Source organism: Hippocampus comes, unplaced genomic scaffold, assembly GCF_001891065.2.
Source record: "Hippocampus comes isolate QL1 unplaced genomic scaffold, H_comes_QL1_v1.1 scaffold106, whole genome shotgun sequence".
Lineage (NCBI taxonomy): Eukaryota > Metazoa > Chordata > Actinopteri > Syngnathiformes > Syngnathidae > Hippocampus > Hippocampus comes.
Genome location: NW_017842055.1, coordinates 198513 through 221527, shown reverse-complemented (window position 1 = coordinate 221527; position 23015 = coordinate 198513). Strand labels below are relative to the sequence as shown.

The following is a 23015-nucleotide window of genomic DNA, read 5'->3' as shown; positions in this document are numbered from 1 at the left end:
GGGGCGTGGGGGGGGGAGGGGGTGGAGGGGGGGGGGAGGGCGAGCAGAGGGAGGAGTCGTGTGGACAACAAAAGCTTCCATTGTGGTCTGGGCCATAAGACGGGGGGGGGGGGTCGGGGTCAGTCGGGGGCCTCGCGGATTTAGCCGTCAGGCCAATCGGCGTCTCCATAACGAAGCGTTATCCCGCTCCAATGAGCCGCCGCTTCACACGACTCAGACGGCAAACCTCCAATAAGTCACCTCTCGCTTTCTGCTTTGTTTTTGTTGTTTTGTTTTGTTTTTTTTTGGTGGGGAGGGGGGCGGGGGGTTGTCTAAGCTATAGAAAAAAGAAAAATAACCATTTCTATACATCTAAAAGTAAAAGCTAACCAAAAAAAAAAATCGAACCAAAAAAATTCAACAACAACAAATAGTAGAATAAATCAAAGCTTTAAAAGTGAACATGGAAAAAAAAAACAAAAAAAAACAAAAACAAAGATGCAAATAAAAGAAACCTCCCAAAATACAACGTGACAATATTCTCCACAAAGTGACCAAAAGAACAAATAGGCACTTCTTTCAGCAGCGGAAAAAAAAAAAAAAATTGGTTTCCACCTTTTCCCGTTGTTTAGTCAGCAGCAGTCGAAGATGGCTTGGTTTCACCACCCCCCCTGACCCCACCCCCCCAAAAAAACCCACCACTTTCTGACCAAACATCCACAGCAGTGAGTGAGTTAAAAATTGGCGATATAGCAGGGCAACAAAGAACAAACCACGAAATTGCAGAGTTTCACTGTAAACGGGATTTTAAAGTTGTCAGCGGGGGAAAACAAAAAAAATAAAAGTGGAGCAAATACATTTGAAGTGACTTTGCAATTGATCAAGTGATGCACGACATGACTGGCAACATAAGAGCGGAGCGATGCTGGAGGAGGACGTGGAAGGGGGGGGGAGGGCGAGCAGAAGTCACCTCTCGCTTTCTGCTTTGTTTTTGTTGTTTTGTTTTGTTTTTTTTTGGTGGGGAGGGGGGCGGGGGGTTGTCTAAGCTGCTCAAAGGATCAACACATTCTCCAAGAAGGAATTCGATCTTGGAGAAACAAATGCCCCCTGAGACCAGAGTGTCAGCACAAGCAATGGCATCAATATCAGCCTTCCGTGTTCGTTCCTTTAAGAGTCCCCCGAACATGGTCATCCACAAACTCTCGATTCTTTATGCTGAACCCCAACCGAAATCCACCCAACAGTCATTAATGTTAATGCTTCTAACTCGAATAATATCAAGCCCAGCCCCCAACTCGAACCCAAATCCTAACTCGCCACGAACCCCAAGCTACGGTAAACACTGGACTCTCAACACGAGCCCCTACCCGACCCACTCACCATGACCCAAATAGCTACACTAACTTAGAAAAATAAATAAATAAATCACCCTAGCTAACCCAAAACTCGAGACACAAACCTTAACCCCAAAATGGACCCCCACCAACCACAAATCAGAAGCCTACCTCAAACATGAACCCCCAACAAAACACCTAAGATGGAACCCAAGCCACGAGCCTAACGAACCCCCAAACTAGCCACCAATATTGAAGGCTTAAACATGAACCCACCAACATTAGCCGCTAACCCAAGCGAGAACTGTACGTAAACCCAACCAAAATCCGTGGCCCATGAATTTTGTGTTCCTTGGTGATGTCATTTTGTTTCCTCGCCTCCATTCTTCTTCTTCTACAACTCTTTGTCGGGCAAAACAAGCGATCGCAGCTCCATTTGCTCATTGAAGGCGGCAGCCCAAGCTTGCGGTCACGAGGCGTTCACGGGGCGCAAGAAAAGCCCAACAAATGCTGCCCCCCCTCCCCCCCAGCCTACCACCACGACATGCACATCAGGTGGCTTCTTTGTTCCATGACTCAACTTGTGAATGATATCCATTTTTTTTTCTTTGTCTAATAACCATGTAATAACACTTTGGTGTGGACATGACATACTGTAGCCTCGCAGCTGTTCTGCGGGTTCGAGGGGGGGTTGGCGGGTGTGTGCATAGACAGACAAAGGGACATTTTCTCTTTCCGCTTCATACATCCTGTAATCACGGACAGATTATGGGAGCTGCGCTCGCGTCTGTACTTCTGTATGATTACATTGCGCACTAAGTCCCACCCGGCTGACACAACCCGGGCCTTATGTAATCGCGCACAAGCGCTCCCACTTTGTCTCGCTACCACCTCTGGATGCGAACGGTTGTGTCGTCAAATGGATTGGGAGGACAGTGAGTCAGTTCGTTAGTTATTTCGAAAATTAGTCAGTCGGGTTCGTTGGAAATGCTTCATTCGTCAATTGTTCAGTAGGTCAGCCAGTAAATTGGATTATGAATTGGTTTGTTAGTCAGTCGGTCGCACAGGCGGACAGTAACTTGGTTGGCTGGTGGCTCAACCAGAGCATTACTTTGGCGGTTGTTGAGTCGGTCGGTCAGACGGTGACGCACGCGGTTGATTGCTCGGCGGCTCACTAAATTGAACAGACATTGGTTTACTTGGTTGTTTGGCTTGTTAGTTGGTTTGTAGATCACTCAACCAGTGAGGTCGCTAGCTCGGGGATCTTGCAGTTGGCCTCCATGTTTTTGTTCCGATAAAACCCCCATTTGGAGTGGAAGAAAAGTTGATTTGTACACTGTTGGTGCGTCAAAGCCATCGACGGGAGCGTAAAACGACTTTTCAGCAACTTTATGATCCGAGGGAGACACAAAGAACGCTGCGGTCAAGCCTGACAGCTGACGGCTACGTCAACACTTTTGAGCGCAAACGTGCCAACCGCGCAAATATGCGGCCGGGTGTAAAAAATGGGACGACACCCTGAGGACGGCGTGGCCTCAACAAGTAAACCGCCCAAAAAAAAACAAAAAAAAAAACATGATAACATTGTGACCACTTGAAACATTGTTAAGTGTTACGCTTCACAACCAGATAGCCCGACAGAGAGCAACAACCGAGAATTGAGTTGAGTTGAGTTGAGTTGAGTCTTTGCATATCAGGAACTGGTAAACTTCCTTTCATTTCACTTTATGGCATCTTGACGGTTGGCCAACATTTTTTTATTGCCCAAAAAAAAAAAGCAGGTCATGTGATAAAGCCAAGCAACTGTTCACTCCAGTCAAGGACGCTCTTATCGCTTTCTACCTCTCTGGCCTCTTCGTGTGGCACTTCCGTGGGCCCGTCTCCTGTCGTCTTAGTTAGTTCGTATACCATTGCACTTATTAGGTAGTTAGTTGGTTAGTTAAGGGGGTGGCTGGATAATCAGTTAGGTGGTTCATAAATTATGCTGGTCGGTTTGTTTGTCAGTCAGTAGGTCAGTCGTGAAATTTGTTGGTCGTGCGTGTGTGTCCACACGGGTGTCTGTGTGTGTGTGTGTGTGTGTGTGTGTCACACCACTAGCCGACACATTCCAAACATTGAGGACCACGGTGACCTCCAAAGGTCACGATTCCTTGTTGCGCCGGTCTGCCTGGCAACAAGCACGGTGGGACATCAAAGTTGCGCACGTCAGGGTCACGACGAAGAGGCATGTTAATGAGTTGGGGGCTTCGCTAATGAGTTGAAACCAGCGGCGAGACGTTCACACTTTTACAAAGATCAAGCAACTCACCTTCCATCCACGCATCAATAGTAGCGCAACAACTCTTGATATGAATGCGAAAAACTTTTGCCAAAATGTCCTGACATCCCCCCCCCGTAATCAACAACAACAACAAAATTTGGTGCCCAAGTCAAAAATGGAATTCAAAATGGAAAAACAACACAGTCGTACCTCCAATTGAAAGTTTTGATGACAACTTTCCAGACATGTAATATGGCCTCGCATGATGTTTAAATCTACAAAAATATGCTTTTTTTTTTTTTTTTTTGGCTGAACCGATAACCAAGCGTGAAATAGAAATGACAGCAAAGCACACGGCTCACATCTCAAAGTAAATGCTTCCCAGATACGGTATGTAACTATGTTGTCAATATGTCCTCATATGACAAAAATAATCAACCAAAAATAACATATTTATTTATTTTTCTCGACCGGGAAACAACAAAAATCACATTTCACCAAACCACATCGAGCATGACGTCAAATTAAAAGTCCGGATTAGAGCCTTCCATATCGGTGACGATATTGTCGCGAAATCCGCAAACGATGTACAAACTCATTTTTCTTTTGCGGGTTGCGGAGTCCGGTCGGCATCTGCCAGACGAGGCGCTTGCTAATCGACGAGAGCCGAGCATGCTGGGAAAGTGAGCCGGCAATAACAACAAAAGGAGAAAGTGGAGGAGGCCCGCTTGGGTTACGTCTGCATCTGCGCACCGCGCCAATCGCCCGGCTGTCAATCCTCGGACATCTCGCAACATTCCTCGCTGCCGCACCCCTGCCGGGGCATGCCATATTGCATGTTATTTGCTTAAACGTCACAGGAGGGTTACGACCACAAAGAGTGCAGCGGGGAAGGCACGTCCCGCCGTGCGCCGAAACACAAACGGAGACTGCGGATTCCCAAAGTGGTGCGCCGCAGGCGGTGCGCCGGATTGGAAGGGTGATCTGTTACAATAATTATGTGTGAAACTTTGGAGCAATATACGATGGATCTGTGAGCTATGAAGAGCTAAAATAAAAAAAAAAAGAAGTGAGATTTTAGTTCTATTACACTCAACTGTTATCTTTTTTTTTTTTTTTATTATTCACAATGTTTCATCTGATTCAGAGTAATTAAAAGATTCATCAATTATTGGAATAATCGCATGTTTTAGCCCAAGCTTTAACTCTTTAACGCATTTTATGCAATTGAAACAAAAAACCTGAAAAACTATCGGGTGAGACGGCGTATCCCAAGTCTGAGGGTGTCGAGGGTGGTGCGTGGTGGAGAAAAAAAAAAAACAAATACTGATAACCGTTTTGGCCTTTGTTGTGCGCCATCTGTCGGGGGGGTAAGTGGTTCAAAAATAAGTCTGTGAAAGTCTGACGTGAACTGTTGAGTGTTTTCCTGAAGAAATGAGGGGCGTGCAGTGGTTGGTGCGTGCTAATCACATTGTCCCGTAACGACTGCGGCACAAAAGGGGTGTATCGGCGTGGATGCTAGCAGCGCCGCGCTAACTCCTCCGGAGAGCACGCACATGCTGTCCGCATGCTCAGCTATTGGTGTCATGCTTGTGGAGGCTCTCAGTTATTGGTGTCATGCTAAGCTACATTTGCGGTTGAGTTTGAATGCGGTGCACCACGCAGTCACACCATTTATTTTTTTTTAATGTCAGAGATTTGATGAGGCCATGCTAACTGTTCATCATCTTTGAATGATTTTATGTGTATAACGTCTGCGATGTCCTTGTGTGACGATTTGCAGTGATAAATTCCTGTTAAGACAGTTAAATTTTAATGCGATTGGCTGACAACCAGTTCAGGGTGTCCCCGGATTGGCTTCATGGAGCCCGCGACCCACGGAAGGATAAGCGGTTCTGGTCATGGGTGGATGTTACAATGCTGGTTAATACATCACAGCACAACATCCCAATGAAGCAACGGCTAACCAAAGGAGCAACACACTTTTGTTTTACGACTTTTGACACTGGGGGAATGAAGCTCACAAAGAAAACAAACGGTGTGTGTGTGTGTGTGTGTGACACGATCAACAACAACAAAAACAACACACTGATGGCTCTGCATGGTGCCGAGAAAGGAATTTAGCCTCGCTAGTGTGAGTGAGGACAAAGCATTAGCGCTATTGCTGGGGGGGTGGGCTTCAAACTTTGCAGCCAGAAAGCACATTTGGCGAAGATGCGTGTGCTGGCAAAAGCAGCGGGATGAATTCTAAAGTTTTTCAGCAATCTGATGATCTGTGCATATAGCGCCACATGCTTCGGAACTAGAGCTCGGACTTGCACCCAAAATTCACGTTAAATCAGGATGTATTGTATTGTATTGCGTAGCTACTCGTTTACCAATTCAACAGCGAGTCCTGAATCAACTTGAATGGGTTACTAATTATACTTTCACTGAAAAACATGTCATAGTCCAAAGAATGAAAAAATCTTTTTGATCATAATGGGAAATGGAATGCGCTTTTATCTACACCCTATGTTGTCCAAAGCCTTTAATCAAACCTCATATTCCCTTTTTTTTGTTTGTCAAACAGACCAGAGTGTACATTGACGCACTAACGCAGCAAAGATGATCCTTTTTAGTCTCTTCATCTTTAACCTTGCTATTTAATAATTTTGTCAGTGATATCACTCAAACAATAAAAATGTTCTTAGAAAGAAATCAAGTTTATGTGTGGAGTGACAGCTGGCGCACAATGCGAATGCCGTGAATAGAGACGAGGTCGAGGTGGAAGACGGGCAGCTAAGGCGTGGTTGTGGACGACGCATGCGTTTATGAGCTCTCGTTCAAGGACATATTGCCGCCTTTACTTTGCTTTATTCCCTGTGCCATCGCCTCGTTGTCGCCTGGTAGCGCGTGGGCCAACCTGAGCTACTGATGCCTATTCCCGACACCACGCCGTCCCACTCGAATAGACTTTTAGCACTGCCCCACACAACAACCCTGCTACCGTAGCAGCCGACCTACCTAAACCTCGTCCCGACTTTCCATTTTACTTTGGCAGCCTCCTACTGCACATCATTTTTCTTCCTACCCGGCTAATGTGGTTACCTACTCTGATTTCCTTTCACACCTTACTACGTACTATGTTCACTGTCGCTCCGTACTAGAGGGAAGGTATCACCCCCTAGTGGTCTATGCCCAACACTACAGCATATCCGGCTCATCGTAGTTGACATTCATATTAACTGTATTCATATTATGTGAACACAAGCCATTTTTTTTGTAATTAACACGCATTTATTTGATCACAGCCTCAAAAGAACTCAAAGTGGCGATTATTATTTTGTTGTTTGGTGCTATTAAGATTTTTTTTTTAAAAAAAAGGGTACACACAATGCAAAATGTTGAAATCGCACAGTCTCAAAAAGAAGAAAAAAAAAAAGAAAAGACGGCCAAAAAAAGAGGTCAGTTGTTTTTTTAGGGGTTCAGCCCACCCGCAGGGGTGGCGCTACGAGGACGACGCCGTCACCTCTGACGAATAGCATGGGGATGTTCCTCTTGGTTGACTGTCAAAAACAAAGGCACACAATTATTATTATTATTATTATTTTTTTTTTTACACAAAACTACTAATTGCACCTCCATCTCTAATTACATCTAGCTTTCCATATTTATGAGCCAGTAATAGGAAAGTACAAGTGATGTAGAGACCTTGTATAGTTCTTCATACGTCTCCTCGTCAATCTCCACCGTGGTCACCGTCTCTTCCACATCTCCCAGAATCATGTTCAGGTGCTGATCATACGCCTGATGTGCAGCAAAACAACACAATCCGCAAAGGCACCCTGTGAGCGTGAGTGTGTGCGCACGCGTGTGCGTGTGTGTGTGTACGCATGCATGTATGGTAAGTCTGTGCGTGTATGTAAAAGTGTTTTCTATTCACGTGTGTATTGCGTGCATGCATGTGTGTGTTTCGCGAAAGTGTGTTTGTGCATGTAATTTACATGCAGCCGTCCTCGCAGCTCTCGGTCATTCCTCATCTTGACGTAGATCCTCTCGTCCAGACTGAGTCTGATCAGGTCGAGCGGTTCTTCGACGGTGTTAGTGCTCGGTTGCTAAACATATCGAAATATCATTTCCATCAATAGTATGTTTAGCTTGGTACTGGACTTATATATATCTATATATATATATATATATGTTTTACATTTGTTACATTTAACATTTAAAATACAATATCAAAATGAACGTAAAGTGCAACAATCCGTTTCAAGCTTGATCAATAGTTAACACACAAAATAAACACTTCCCAAACGACAGTTTTTTTCTTATTTTTATTGTTTGAATGTTTAATAATTCCCTTTGTTCGATGTATATGAAACTCTAAATGAATCATTTTTCCACTGTTCAAGTGGATACAACAGCACTTGCACTCAGAACATGTGTTTGACTCACCTGTGCTTTACTAAGAACAAAGTAGTTCTTTGAGTTGACGCCTTGGGTTGAATAGCTAATTTCTAAGCGACACATTATTTATTATTAATTATTATCACTCAGTTTCCGAAAAATGCTCGACATGCTAACGTAAGGCCGACGCGGCTAAGCTAGCATGTTTACCGGGCCGTCGCCGGGTTAAACGACAACAAAACGGACAAATAAACACCGCAAATATACGCAAAAGGAGCAGCGACAGCGACGTTTAAAAAATCTTGTTTGTGGTGATACTTCGCAAAGGCGCCTTGTGAGCTCAAAACTAGAAAAAAAAAGCCAATGAATGCACATACCTGCTCCACTTCGTCCGCCATGATTTTTGAGTCGTGAATACGTCACGGTGACATCACCGTGGTTGCCAGCTCTATCAAATCAAATTACGCACAATTTGTCGACCAATCTAAATAAAGGTTTGAAAAAAAAAATCTATCATCAAAACGCACTCAATGTTCTTTACCTCAGGTGGCTTTAGTCCGCACACACAGTACTGATACTCGACTAAAAAAAATACTCCCCTATAATATTAGCACATTAGTGCAGTGATTAAACTCCCGACCTCAAGACTGCTCCACTTCGTCCGCCATGATTTTTGAGTCGTGGATACGTCACGGTGACATCACTGTGGTTGCCAGCTCTATCAAATCAAATTACGCGCAATTTGTCGACCAATTTAAATAAAGTTTTGAAAAAAAATCTATCATCAAAACGCACTCAATGTTCTTTATCTCAGGTAGCTTTAGTCCTCACACACAGTACTGATACTCGAGGAAAAAAATACTCCCCTATACTATTAGAACATTAGTACAGTGATTAAACTCCCGACCTGAAGAAAATGCAAAAAGCAAAAAAAAAAAAAAAAAAAAAAAACACGCTCTAAAATGTCCTTTAGTATAAAAATAATAAGAATGTTTTACTTTCAGTTAGATACAATCCCCAGTTATATAGAAGTCAAACCTATTATGGTCAAACCTAAAATATGAAAATGGTCTGGGATGTTACAGTCCCGTCAGAAATCTGTCAGCCCCACAGCGTTTTATTTGATATTCTAAATATATTTATAAATTATTTTCTCACTACCACCCCCCCTTGAAAAAAATCCGGCAGCTCAGTCACGATGAAGGTAACTCATCTGCTTGTAGACATGAGTAAAAATTAAACACAATAAAATTCAATTATGAATTAGAAAAAAAATATCCTGCCAACATGTAAGGGCCCGAAACAAGTGGGTAACAGTGCGCATGCGTTACGGCCAACCTGCTGTGTCGCTTCCGCTTAACACCAAGCACGCCACTGGTCAAACCTAAAATATGAAAATGGTCTGGGATGTCGCTTCACGGGCTGTCGGTTTACAGTCCCGTCAGAAATCGGTCAGTCCCAGTTAAGCCCCCCACCCCTCTTGAAAAAAATCCGGCAGCTCAGTCACGATGAAGGTAACTCATCTGCTTGTAGACATGAGTAAAAATTAAACAAAATAAAACTCAATTATGAATTAGAAAAAAAATCCTGCCACCATGTAACGGCCCGGAAACAAGTTGGTAGCAGTGCGCATGCGTTACGGTCAACCTGCTGTGTCGCTTCCGCTTAACACCGCGCCATTCCGGCAATAGTGCGCATGTGTAACAACCAGACTAGCAAGCCGTTTTACCCCTTCCCCCTTCTTTTCCTTTCGAACTTTCCACGACGGCGTTCGGTCTCTGTGACTAAGTATGACTATTTATCTTCTCACGTCCGACTTGATGACTTTTCTGGTGCCACTCGGCGTATTGTTTGAGGCTTGTAAACGGTGATTTGAAGGCGCTGTGCTACGGTGGCGTTAAGAGTAAGAATGAAAGGACGAACACGAGGCTCGGTTTCTTTGAAATGTAGTATAGTGTGCTCACGTGAACTACCCTGGCTATCCATTTCAAAACTTTGTCCACCACCGTTTAATGTGATCTGGCATTGTAACAGGGGTGTGCAGACTTTTTATATGCATGTTTTTCTTTTCCGAGAGCCTCCCCTCCAGTCCGGTTCAGTCTGACATACTGGTTCTGGTTACGTTGGTGCAGGAGGCAGAGCAGTCCAGCAGTGGTGTTACCCATTCCACACTTAGCCCCCTCCCAACCCTGGCTTTGTGCTGGAAGAGAACCCTGCCACATCAAAATCCGATAATCACCATCGTCATAGGTGCCAACACTATCACAGGCATAAACGTTTCATTGGGTTAACCGTCAATGGTGTCATCAAAATGAAGCATGAAAAAAAGAAGTTGACGTCTTAATATTGAAGGTTAAAAGCAATAAAACAAATGGGAAATTAATTGAGCACTATTTTGTTTCTAGAAGCTATAACCGAAAAGCTAATCATGCGAACGCGAATGTTGCTCACGCGTGTGCCTCATTTTTTGCAGGCAGGAGGTGTCATGTCTGACCTTGGCCACCTGATGGCGCCACAGCACCAGAAGCAGGAGTCCATGCTTGAATTTTCGTTGATAATAAAGCTGTTCTTTATTTAAAAATAGTGAAAAATGTCTGTTTTCATCACTTGTGTGCACTTCACATTGTTGGATGGAATTGGGAGCTGATGACACACAAGAAGTGGACCCGAAATACACATTGAACCGTACACAATATTGGGAGTATGAAAAGGCAATTGTTTGTACAGTACTTATGGGTGTGGACATTGAAATTAAGTGAAAAAGAAGCACAGATAAAAGTGAATCTGACAAAGGGTTAGAACAAAGCCTGAAAAAGAAGCACAGCATGTAGTCTGAAAGCCGCGTGTTAGATTTTAAGCCTGAAAATGAAGCACAGTGATTGTAGTGACAGCTTTACATATAAAAATTAAAGTGAGCACAGCAATTGTGCTACCGCCTGAAAAAGAAGCACAAAGTGATAGTAGTTACAAAACATGACAGCAGCAAGCGATACAAAATATGTGATAGAAGTATTACATAGATGCCTGAAAAAGAAGCACAACGTTTTAAAAAAACAGGAACGAGTCAAAAAAAAGCAGCATGGGCTGAAAGAATTGATCGCTGCGTTCTATACAAACACCTGAAAAAAGAAGAACATGAACAGCACACAAATCCCTGAAAAAGAAATACAGCGTAGCAGTGCGAAAGCATAATAACAGTGTGCTACAGCGAAAGCCTGAAAAAGAAACACGCTGTTCGCATGACGTGAAATTTGCGCCAAGCAAAAGCGCGAAAAAAACGGCCGTCATTAGAGAACACGTGACAGCTGTGCGCTGCACGAAAGACGGAAAAAGAAGCACTGTGGTTGTTGTTTTGTGTGCCGTCAGTAATTGTCATATGACGGCTACTTCACCCGAAGATAGAAAGACAAGAACGCACAGCCAGCCACACACGCATTTCTTGTTGGTGTCTATTTTGGGGTCCACGCTGGGGGGGGGGGGGGGGGGGGGGGGGGGCGAGAACGTGCACGTGCAAAACACTTTGGCATCAAGCAGGGAACGAGGGCATGCGCGCGCGTGCAAGCATATGATGGAAAAAGGGAGCTGGCTTGGGCCCAGTTGGCTCTGTGAATCGGTGCACAAATTAAAGAGGGAGACTTTGAAGCGAAAACACGCGCACACTCAAGAGCCAACAACAATACAACAACAAAAGTCTCAATCTTAGGAGAAATTTGCGATGTGATCTCAAAAAAATGCAGTTGCATTTTTCAGAAAATAAAAACCTGAGATGAGATTGGCATTTAAAAGAGTAAGTAAAATAAAATAAAGTCATTTTTCATGATAATTCAATCTTATTTCATTTTGACTTTTTTTTTATGAACCCTGAAAGCTCATGTATGATATTGACAACGATGAAAACAAAGGACGTTTTCATTTTAAAGATTGTTCGTTTTACAAATGTCAAATCTAGTTCCCGTTTCTTTCTCAAGTCATTTTTGTTTTGATTTTATTCCATCCATCCATCCATCCATGCATCCATCCCTTTTCAACACCGCTTATCCTGAAGAGGGTCGCGGGGGAGTTTATGGAACCCATCCCAGCTGACATGGGCAGACTACACCCTGAACTGGTCGCCAGTCAGTCGCAGGGCACATCGAGAGACAAATGACCATTCACACTCACATCCACATGTCATTATTTTACATGAGCTCAAACACACTACCTATCTATCTATCTATCTATCTATCTATCTATCTATCTATCTATCTATCTATCTATCTATCTATCTATGGATATATATATATTTTTTTATATATATATATAATAGATATTGTCATACAACCAAATATAATCATGACCCTGTACCATTCATATCGTCAGCGTACACGAAGAGTTGCAGTTGTCCACTCACAGAAATGCAGACATCACATCCACTGTGTGTGTGACTACCAATTGAACAATTCACACAGACGCACACGCTCACGCACACACCCTCACATTTGCTGCTGTCGGTGACGGAATTTGTCTCAGCGGGATCCAGTCGACAGGTGGTCGTCATTTTTAGATCCTCTGTGACCTCACACGCCAATACACAAATTGCGTATGCCCGCGGGTATGTGTGTGCGGGTGTTTCTTTTATATTCGTGGGTGTGTTACATTCTGTGCATGAATATTTGTGAATTGCGTGTCTTTGGGAATGTGGTGTGTATGTGGTGGTTTGTGCTGCCTTTGTGTAAGAGTGTGCGTGGTTTGTTTTTGAGAGTGAATCGTGGATGCGTGTGGTGCGCTTGTGCATATGTGTGTGACCACATTTCACATCTCACATGGCCCCCCCTCCCCTGCCACGCCCCATCCTGTGCTTCTATTTAAAGGGCCCCCAAGCGGGCGTCTCACCCACTGACCGAGTGAGCGAGCGACGAGCCGGAAGGCTTGCCACCGTTTGCGGGAAGATCCGGAAGCTGACCCGAAAGGATCGTCAGGCTTTAGCAACAGATTTGCGACATCCTCCGCCATATCTCTTAGATCGGGACGAAGCGGGCTCGGGCGGCGTCCCTCCTGGAACGATGAGCGGCCCCCAAACGGAGCCCCCCGCGTTCAAACGCGCGGTGAGAAAAATCCGATGCGCCGCCATGGTGGCCAGCCTGGCCAAGAGTTGGCAGGGTTGGGCCAACGAGCACGCCGACAAGCAGGACGCCGCTCCTACCGGGTGGATGCCTTGCTCAACGGGCCAGAAGGACGCAACCGAGCGGCGCCCTGTGGACAAAGTCGCGAAACCCAGGAAAATGGACTCGAGTGACGCCGATCCCATCCGGAGTGTTTCCATCTCGAAAAGCGTTCAACCCAAACTGAGCGAGTGTGGCGCGGATCTGGTCAATGCCATCCGCGGGAAGATGGAGTCGGGTCCCGAGGATAGCAAGCCCTTCCTGGGTAACGAGTCGCCCACGCGGCGGCGCCACATGAGAGCGCTGCAAGTGAGCGGCGCAGGCGGGAGTGGCATCATCCACGAAAGGAAGTTGATGCTGCAGGACAGGAAGTTGAGCTCCAGTAACAGCAGCCTGGACACGGAGGACAGCGGTTTGGGGGACGAGGTGGTGCCCGGAGACGGCGCAGACGCCAAGATGGAAACGACCAATGTCAAGTGTAAAAAAGTTGGCTGCAGGCCCACGGTATTGCTAAGATGAAGCAGACACTTGTGATATTGCAGTGTTACAGCGCAGTATGGTGTTGTGGCCACCCTGAACTGGATTATGACGCCGTGTTACGTTGTAGCGTTACATTGTCGCGTTACGTTGCAGCGTTACATTGCAGCGTTACGTTGTAGCGTTACATTGTAGCACTGTAGTGTTACGTTGTTGCATTAGGTTGTCGCATTATGCTGTAGCGTTACGTTGCAGCGTTACGTTGCAGCATTACGTTATAGCACGTTGTTGCAGCACTGTAGTGTTACGTTGTTGCATTAGGTTGTCACATTATGCTGTAGCGTTACGTTGTAGCGTTACATTGTCGCGTTACGTTGCAGCGTTACATTGCAGCGTTACGTTGCAGTGTTACGTTGCAGCGTTACGTTGCAGCGTTACATTGCAGCGTTACGTTGCAGCGTTACGTTGCAGCGTTACATTGCAGCGTTACGTTGTAGCGTTACGTTATCGCGTTACATTGTAGCACTGTAGTGTTACGTTGTCGCATTAGGTTGTCGCATTATGCTGTAGCGTTACGTTGTAGCGTTACATTGTCGCGTTACATTGCAGCGTTACATTGCAGCGTTACAGCTGGAGGACAACGTGTTCCGGAGCGTGACCTTCAGGTGCAGCAGGAGGTAAAAACAGGTTGAAGGTGAAGGCAACTGTGAGTGACAGCTGACATCTGGTTGGAAAAAAAAGAAGACATGACACAGGCGAAAAACATTCACTTTCAATTACCACATCACTCACGGCAAAACAAGAAGCACTCAAGCCACTCCACAAAAAGTCACAACGATCCCTGTAGGACATTTTCTTTTCCGTGAACGACCAGAAGACCTCGGGTACCAGGTTGAATACTTGTCAAAGTAAGAGACGTAGGCAGGTGCTAGCAATGGAAAGTTCTCCAAGCCACGAGGACACGTGTTGCACTGTGCGAAAGCTCATGCCTAAAAATGTTAGGGTCAAAGTTCAGTTCATCTTAGTTATTTCCAACACTTTTGATCAACGTATAGCCTAAAAACACACCAAAAGTTTTTGGTTGGATCATTCCCAGTGTCAAAATGATGCGGGTGGTTACAAAGGCCCGCCCCTTTGAATATGGTAGGCATTAAAATAGTCCATTTATGTTTTTTTCCAACGTTCCCAAAACACTAATAACCGCAGACTGCCCCAAAACACCCAAAAACTGAATAAATATCAGGACGCCGATTGCACAGTGAGAAAACTTCCCCCTAAAAACATTGGGGCAGAAGTTCCATTGAACCCAACATGACGTTGCTTTCAAATTTATTTCTGACGGCAAAAATCTGTGCACAGCGGAAACGTCACGATCCCGTGGCAACGATTTTCCTGTGTCGTCGAAAAAGGCTTGTTGTCAGAGGTGTCAAATCCAGGTCCAGAAAGTACAAACCTCGCCATGGTTTGGCTTTAGGCGCAGGCGCTTCTTCTCAACCATCAGTAAATGAACTCACTTATCTGTCAGTTGAGAAGCAGGGTGTGTGTGTGTGTGTGTGTGTGTGTGTGTGTATGTGTCGAAAGCCAAACCGTAGCACGGTTTTTAACTTTGTGGACCTGGATTTGATACCTGATCTCTCCATCAGATTAAGATCACCACCACGGGTGACATTAAGGGTCGCTGGCAGCAGTGGTCCGAGGAGCACACGGAGGGCCAGAAACTCAATCCCTTCAGCGAAGACTTTGACTACGACTACGCCATGAGCCTGCGCCTGCGCAAGGGCGACAGCGGTTACGGGCGCCCCAAAGAAGGCTCCAAGACGGCAGAGCGGGGCGACCGTGCGCACAAGCATATCCACAGGGAGATGGAGGAGATGGTGTGGATCATCCGGGACATGGGCTTCCGGGACGGCGAGGGCCGCGCCACAGTCACCTTCGGGCGCCTCTTCGACCGCTACGTGAAGATCTCGGACAAGGTGGTCGGCATCCTGCTGCGCTGCCGCAAGCATAAGATGCTCGACTTCGAGGGCGAGATGTTGTGGCAAGGACAAGATGACCACGTGGTCATCACCGTGAAAGACTGAGATCGGTTTGGGAGCCACGCGGCGGGCCAGCGGACATGGCGACACTTCATCGAAGGACTCTGTTGGAAAGGTCGCCCTTGCCAATGTTGGCCGAGAAGGTGAAGAAATCCATCCCCTGTATGAACTTCTGTTTTCAGCTCGATTCCACGTCTGTGGGCATTTATCGAGCTCGGAGAAGGATGTGGATTAGACAGTTGGAAACGGAATTGGAATAAACACATTTTTCGTGCTATCTTTTTTTTTTTTTTTTTTTTAATCCATCGTACTTTATTTAATCCAAGTCAAAAATGTGGTCATGTGCATCCAAGTAAATAAACAAGTCGAAAGAAAATGACTTGAGTTAGCAATCACTTGTTGACTTTATGTATTGAATAAATGTGATGCTTCTGATCATTTTCTAAATGTCTTTTTTTAATTTACTTTTTCATTGATGTTCGTCGTGGGAAGCTACATGTTCACCTTGTGCTGAAATCAAACCCGACAGGCCTTGACTCTAACATTCATGTGAACAATTTAAGGCTTTGCCCTTTTAGGAAAAAAATGAATCTAAGAAGACATCATTAAAACGGGAAGTTGACATGCCCCATTATGCTTGGCCGAGGTAACAATTACGATTATGTCATGGGATGTTTGGCACAAAAAACCTCCACAAAAATTCCTTAGATTTTTTTTTTAATTAAATATATTAAATATTTATTTCATAACATCTACATCTCTTCTATTTTTTAAGTTTCTTTTCATTATTGTTTTTTTTTTTTTTGCATTGTTAAAAAAAAAAAAAAAAAGCAGTGATTGCAAATGCTACGAGCATGATGATAATTCAGGCTACAGGCTAGCATGTTAGCATGGGGGCGGAAATTGAATCGCTTTCAAAAACTGCCTTGGCAGCAGTTTTGGGATTTTATTGCTTCTCAGATTGCTTAGGATTTTTGTGAACAAATAATAATAATAATAACAAGAATAATTAATAATAATAATAATAATAATAATAACAATTTCCCTGCAATGCTGCTACTGGAAAACCTGAGGCCAAAATTTTATTTGGGGGAAAAAAAAAATCCTCAAATCAAACCTTTGGAGGATTACAAACTTTTGCTTGTTTGAATCATAAAGGGGAAAAAAGGTTGCTAATAAATATGCTACATCGTGTTTTGTCCCTTAGCTTAGTCTCGTGCTAACTGCTCATTAGACTGCATGCAGATGCTGGCGGCTAACGCTACGAGCTAGCATTCCCGTGTTCCCCGGCTAAATCCTTTGGCTCACATTTGTAAATATTTACACTACGTGAAGAATCATAAAGTGCCCATCACTAAACCACCACACTCCCGCTTCCTCTCGTCACGCTAATGTGAAGCTAACGGCTAACTGACGAAATGTTCCGACACTTCGCAGCGGCTTTTACGTGACGCCACCCCACGATGAAGTGAAGAAAGACACTTGCTGGTCAAAGTTGGCACGTGAGCGACGGTTAGCGATTTTGCCAAAATCGAAACAAGTTGATGAAGTGTACGATAGACGCTACAAGACTTTTCGACAAGAAACAAAAGAGACACACGGGTAGAAGGAATATTCGAGGGCACATTTCACGCCGTCGATGTCACAAGCACAGCTAACAACGTTAGCTCACAATGTCTTGAGATTTTTTTGTCGTTTCGTTTTTTTGCTTCCCTTTTTACATTCATCTTTATAAATCCACGTTCAACCTTCTGCGGCTGGTTGTACATTGTTGTTGCTCTGCTACATTGTCAATCTGTACGTTCAAATATTTCCAGTTTTGAAAAGTGACGGAGTAAAAAGAAAAAAAAGTCCAAAGTGTTTGCTGTGATCGTGTTACAATGTGGGTAACAAGCGGCTCACGTTGACACATTAATGAATAACAAACAAGGTTCTCAAGCTGGAGTCTGTGACATTTTGGGAAGTTTGAGACCTTCGGGGGGGCCAATTCAAAGCGCCGTTATGATTGTGACATATCTTCACATACATGTCACATCCCTGCATGAATAAAGTTGTTGTTTTATAGAACAGAAGGCGCATTATTACAGGAATAAAGTCACTTTTGTTAAACAAAAGGCACAGTTTTTGAGATGATAGTCCCTAACCTTTTTGAGAAATGAAGGCGTTCTTTCCAGATTGTGTAATATTACTTTGATCTTTTGAAAGATTGAAATATTTTCTGGCTCAAGAAAAATCAATAAGATTTTTTTTTTCTTTGAAACAGGCAAAATTTCGCTAACATTTTGCAGTTTTACGATTTATTTATTTATTTATTTGCTTTTGAAATTAGTTTTTGTGTTTACTTTGGTTAAAAACAAAAACAGGGTAATTTTTTTTTTTTTTGCGTTCTTAATGAGGTTTTTTTTCTTTAGTGAATAATATTTTTTACGGTTATGACTTATTTCTTGAACAGCTTTTCAATTCCGACTGCATTTAGGGCTGCACACGGCCGTGACATTGAACTGGTTGGGTGTTAAGGAGGGTCATGTGAAAATGTTCTCCCCTGGACCCAACATATTTGAGAACTCTTGAGCGAACACAAAAAGGACGGCGACGACACTGTGGAAGAAGGAGACAATGTGAGAGAGTGTTTGATGGATGCTGAACCTGCAGCGTCGCATTGGTCCAAACAGGAGGCAGCATCCTCATCCGAGTGGTCCCAAAAGAGAGGACGAGAACCTGTGGAGAGTCCAAAGTCTGGCGGATCTGACGGTGCCTGTCCCAGGTGTGTCCGCGGAGGTCTCAGGGGCGCTCGCAGCAGGGCCCCACGGCGCTCTCCAGTGACATCTGCGACGAGTGGCGCAGGAGGGGCGCGCTGGTGGGCTCCACCATAGACGAGGTAGGGAACAGCTTATACCAGCCAATCACCATGCTGCTCAGGTCCAGCTCCTCCAATAGGATGCGGGCCACCCCCATGAAGCACTTGCGCTCCATGCGCCCGTAATTGCCCCAAACGATGAGCTGCATGGAGCCACAAGAACCACAAAAAAAAAAACGTTTCAGGTTCTTGTTGGCCTTTCTTCGTTGTTTTTGAAAATCCAGCCCCTCAGGTCATTTTTTCTTGGCAATATGAAATGTGCACCCACCCCAAAACAAAAACAAACAACAACAAAAAGACCCAAGTTGGCCATTTTGGTTTTAAATAAACATTTGGTGCAATTTTTGTTGGGGTTCTTGAAAGACAACCTCCTCCTGGAGATTTTTGGGTGATAATTCGATTCTATTGCATCTGAAAACTTCATTATAGGACATTTGCACGTAGACTTGCTGTTTGGCGTACCTGGACCACCTTCCCCTGAGGGCTCTCAGAGAAGACCAGCACTTGGTTGTAAAGAGGGTCCAGAGACTTCCTGGCGGACTTGGTTTTCTTCTTGGCCACGCAGGCGCCGTTCTCCAGCAGGTAGACTTTGATGTAGGCCGCTGCATGCACCCGAGTACAAGCAACACAGGAAAACGTCAATTGGGCTTCATTTGACACACAAATAAATCCTGGGGGGGAGAAAAAAAAATCTTTTCTGTCATGAATCTGTTCTTGTGTGTCTCCAGCAGGTGGCAGAGGAGGGAGGGCCTTCCTTCCAGCATGCACACCTGCTGCCAATGTTACTCAGCCGAGTATTTAAGGACTTCCTAGTAGGCGAGTCTCCGTTGGATGATTCATCTTGCGCACGACTCTGTCCTGAAGTGGTGAATTCTTCTAGAAGGCTCACGTTTGCTCTCCGTTTTTCTTTCACCACGTTTTTTTTGCATTTGCTTTTGTAAGTAGTCGTCGTTGTAATCATAGTCATCATTAGTATTATATGTGTTTTGGCTCGGTCTTGTATTTTCACAAGAAGCAATTTCCATTTGTATCCATCCAAGCATTTTTGGTTTGTCTCATTTTCCTGGTTATTGTAACCAGCACCGTTTGCTGTACTTTGTCTGTCTTGCGCATTTTTTTTTCTTTTTTTTGTTAATAAACTCTTTTTGTTCAAATTCCATTTGAGTCCACGATTTTAGAGTCTGATTCTGACCGGATTATTCCAGACCCCTGACACTTGAACTGAAATTTCCAATATGTGACCAAACAAATCAACAAAAAGACATACATGTACATGCTGTCATGTTTTTGACTGATTTATTTTAAATTAAAATGGTATGTTATAGTTGTCATTTTGTGTGTATGTATGAATATGGACCTTTTAATGTCAACATTGTATTATTTTTTTAAACTTAAGAAGTTGAAGTAGCAGATTAGCCCGGTAACAGCGGTGTTCCTTGCTGTTGATTTCACACAGAGAGCCTCCAAATCCGGCAAGAAAACTGACAGCAGAGTAAAATTGGCTCCGTCTCCTGTGCGTGTGTGTGTTTTTTTTTTTTTGTGTGTGTTTTATGGTCATGCTCTTTTGTCTTTTTATTTTTTGGCGGTGTTATCCCTTTTTGGCCTGGATGCTTTGTTCTTATGCAACACCGCGGCATTCGGCATTATGCAACCGCACAGATTTAATAGTTTCTCGTTTCATAATTCAACCTGCGGCCGCTCTTGTTGTCTGCGTTTTGTCCGTGTCTTTACCGGGAGGCCCCTTGGAGCCCATTTTCATGGTGAGTCCTCTGGCCTGGACCACCTCCACCTCCAGACCGCCGTTTCTCTCCATCAGGCCGATCTCCACGTCACCTGAATGCGATCGGTCACAATCAGTCAGTCCGTTCGTTGACATAGTGACAAGAACATGATCTGTTTGCAAATTTAAAGTCCCCATGAAGTAAACATAAATACATACATCTGATACCACACTCACTCTCGCAATGTTTTTCTTTCTTTCTATCTCTTCCTTCCTTTTATATTTCAAAGGAATGTTTGACTGAACTATTGGACCTCGTTCTGTCGATGTTGCCGTGCCAATGACGCCGAGGCTCCGCCAGTGAGGAAAGTGACCCACTTACAGCACGTCCCCACACTAGATGACTGACTGACGCGACGCTGTGTGGATGGGACAAACGCCCTCAAGTGGTCATCGCGGGTGTGACAAGCAGGTTTAAGGTTCGGTTTTGGGTCAGTGGGTCAGGGTTAGATCAGGGCTCGGGATCCATAACCTGTACTGCACATGAGGACAGCATTGCGGAGTGTGTCTCTGGGTTGTGGCTCACTTTCTAGATCAGGGCTCGGGATCCATAACCTGTACTGCACATGAGGACAGCATTGCGGAGTGTCTCTGGGTTGTGGTTCACTTTAGGAAATGATCCCACCGCCTCCAGTGTTGCCATTCGAAGTGCTAACATGCTAGATGCTAATGCTGCCTCTCACCCATTGATGTCATGGCCAAAGTCTGCCGGCCGACAAACTGGGCCGGTCCCATCCCGTCCAGGAAGTCGCTGAACTGGGCATCAGAGGCCAGGCACATGCCGCTATAGTTGAGGCTGCAAAAAAATAAAATAAAAAAAAACGCCAGATAATGTTCAGATGCACAACGTCGGCAAACGTTTTCAGGATATTTACGAGAGGATTCTGGCGAGGCAAAAAGAAGAAGCAGCAATTGGACCGGCGTTTTAATTAAGTGCCCACCATCTTGGCAGTCGTTAGTGAATAATTTACAGTCTCAGTGCAACAAAATCACTTAGGCAAGATTAGTCGTTTACGCTATGCTTTTAAATTTTTACATTTGTTGAGTGTTCTCATTTAATAGCAAAACACCAGCCAGCTCGAATCAGATCATACAGTATGCATGAATACAGAATTTTCATGAAACAAAAAAATGTGACAATGCCCCTTGGAAAAGGCCAGCGGGGCCGCAAAATGTCCACTCGAACCATAATGTCAGACTTCCTGTGCCTTTTCAGGCATGACTTCATGAGATGTTTTTGTGGGGCTACACATGAAAGACATGCCAAATAAAATGTAACATTACTCAGTCAAACTGGATTCAGGGGTTGAATTTTCAAAAATGGCCAGTGAGACCGCACATTTTCCCGCATCAAACCAAAGTGTCTGAATTTCAGTGTCTTTTTGGGCATGGCTTCTTGAGAATTGTTTTGTGGGTCTAATCATAACAGTCATGCCTACCAAATTAATGTTGCTATCTCGGCTGGCTACAGGAGCTAAAGGAATTTTCAAAGCTAAGCAATGACCACTCGAAAACAACAAAAACGTGCCAAAAATGTCCTCTTCAAACCAAAATGGCTGACTTCCTGTGTCTTTGGGGGCATTGTTTCTTGAGTCTTTTTTTATGGGTCTACTCATGATAGAAATGTCTAGCAAATTTCATGTTGCCAAGTGAAACTGGAATCACTTTCTTCATTTTTTTTTTAATCATTGCAAGTGGCCTACTGAGGAGTCAGCAAACCTTTCAGGCATGGTTCACTAAAACAAAATGTTTTGAAATTTAGAGCTATCCATCTGTTTTGTGTACGGGCGCCAAATTTGGTCGCGATCAAACAAAATCTACTGGACGAGTCTTTGAAGAACCCCGGGCTAAATGACGATACAAAACGGTCACTTCCTGCGTCTTTTGTAGGCATGGCTTTTTGAGACATCCCTTTTATTTATGTATTTATTGATTTATTTTTGCATGACTTCATGATCGACATGCTCACCAAATTTCATGCTGCAAAATGAAACTGCGTTCAGGGGAGCTGAATTTTTGAAAGAGGTAATCGCGTTTGTCAAGTGTGCTGGTTTAGCTGATCTGAGCTGTATTGAGGTCAGGCTACATCATTTTATATACGTATGTGTGCTGTATATTAATAATGCAATCAGTCCATCCACATTAGCCCAGTGAGTGAGTGAGTGGGTATTACAGTTTGAGATTATAACGCTGCTGTGGGGAATCACACGGGAGGAAAAAAATAATAATAAAATCACTGACAATATCACGCATACCCAAGGTCATACTTGATCCACTTTTCATGATTATTATTATTTTTTTCTATTAAATATGATGTTATGTGACAGATCCAGTTATCCGCCTGGCTTAATGGATATGCGCAGAGAAAAAAAAAAATACGTGCCCGCCATCACGGACTCACAAACAGGACAAATGTATTCATAATTCTATTGTGATACGCAGTAGTAATATCTAATTCTTATAGCTTACAAAAATCTACTCTAGCAGGTTACATTTACAAAGACAACGACGAAATATTTCTACACAGTATTTGCAAGGAAAAAAAATGACACGTGTTTCTTTGAGGGAAAAAATGTCAAGACTAAATCAGTTTTAAGAGTGAACGTTTTCAATACAATGAAGTGTTTTTGACAGAGCTTGAGAGCAAGCAAGTCTCGCGAGATGGATCCTGGTTGTTGAGCCCACGTGGGAAATTCCACTTGGTTCGCTTGCAATTGCTTCCGGCCGCATTCCCTTTCATTGGCTCCTGGCATCGCTCATTA

The 23015-nt window shown here is 44.2% G+C and overlaps 3 protein-coding genes and 1 long non-coding RNA gene across 7 annotated transcripts in view; 2 read left to right on the top strand and 2 right to left on the bottom strand.

Moving 5' to 3' along the window:
• Positions 1-7038: 7038 nt before the first annotated feature.
• lsm3 (LSM3 homolog, U6 small nuclear RNA and mRNA degradation associated) lies at positions 7039-8522 on the bottom strand. 2 transcript variants are annotated; one of them, XM_019860442.1, is made up of 5 exons: positions 8504-8522; positions 8340-8410; positions 7560-7670; positions 7267-7362; positions 7039-7121 (listed from the first exon to the last, which is right to left on the bottom strand). In XM_019860442.1, exons 2-5 carry the CDS (start codon positions 8358-8360, stop codon positions 7041-7043), a joined length of 309 nt encoding a protein of 102 aa, XP_019716001.1. In that variant the 5' UTR covers positions 8361-8410; positions 8504-8522; the 3' UTR covers positions 7039-7040. The 2 variants fall into 2 exon arrangements, with proteins under 2 accessions (XP_019716001.1, XP_019716000.1); XM_019860441.1 differs by lacking the exons at positions 8340-8410; positions 8504-8522 and adding an exon at positions 8011-8134.
• Positions 8523-9452: 930 nt separating this feature from the next.
• Positions 9453-10566, top strand: LOC109510259 (uncharacterized). Its single transcript, XR_002167099.1, has 2 exons — positions 9453-9750; positions 10440-10566. It is a non-coding gene; the product is annotated as an uncharacterized LOC109510259 (long non-coding RNA).
• Positions 10567-12355: 1789 nt separating this feature from the next.
• abraa (actin binding Rho activating protein a) lies at positions 12356-16292 on the top strand. Of its 2 annotated transcripts, none has more exons than XM_019860437.1 (2): positions 12356-13559; positions 15224-16292. In XM_019860437.1, exons 1-2 carry the CDS (start codon positions 12765-12767, stop codon positions 15659-15661), a joined length of 1233 nt encoding a protein of 410 aa, XP_019715996.1. In that variant the 5' UTR covers positions 12356-12764; the 3' UTR covers positions 15662-16292. The 2 variants fall into 2 exon arrangements, with proteins under 2 accessions (XP_019715996.1, XP_019715995.1); XM_019860436.1 differs by having other exon boundaries at positions 12357-13607.
• Positions 16293-18224: 1932 nt separating this feature from the next.
• rims4 (regulating synaptic membrane exocytosis 4) overlaps positions 18225-23015 on the bottom strand; it is a 12749-nt gene continuing 7958 nt past the window's right edge. For both annotated transcript variants that reach the window (XM_019860439.1, XM_019860438.1), the window contains exons 3-6: positions 20937-21049; positions 20205-20306; positions 18936-19075; positions 18225-18616 (exon numbers count right to left, since the gene is read on the bottom strand). In XM_019860439.1, the coding sequence (XP_019715998.1) occupies positions 18398-18616; positions 18936-19075; positions 20205-20306; positions 20937-21049 (574 nt within the window). In that variant the 3' untranslated portion in view covers positions 18225-18397. The remainder of the gene's footprint in view (positions 18617-18935; positions 19076-20204; positions 20307-20936; positions 21050-23015) is intronic.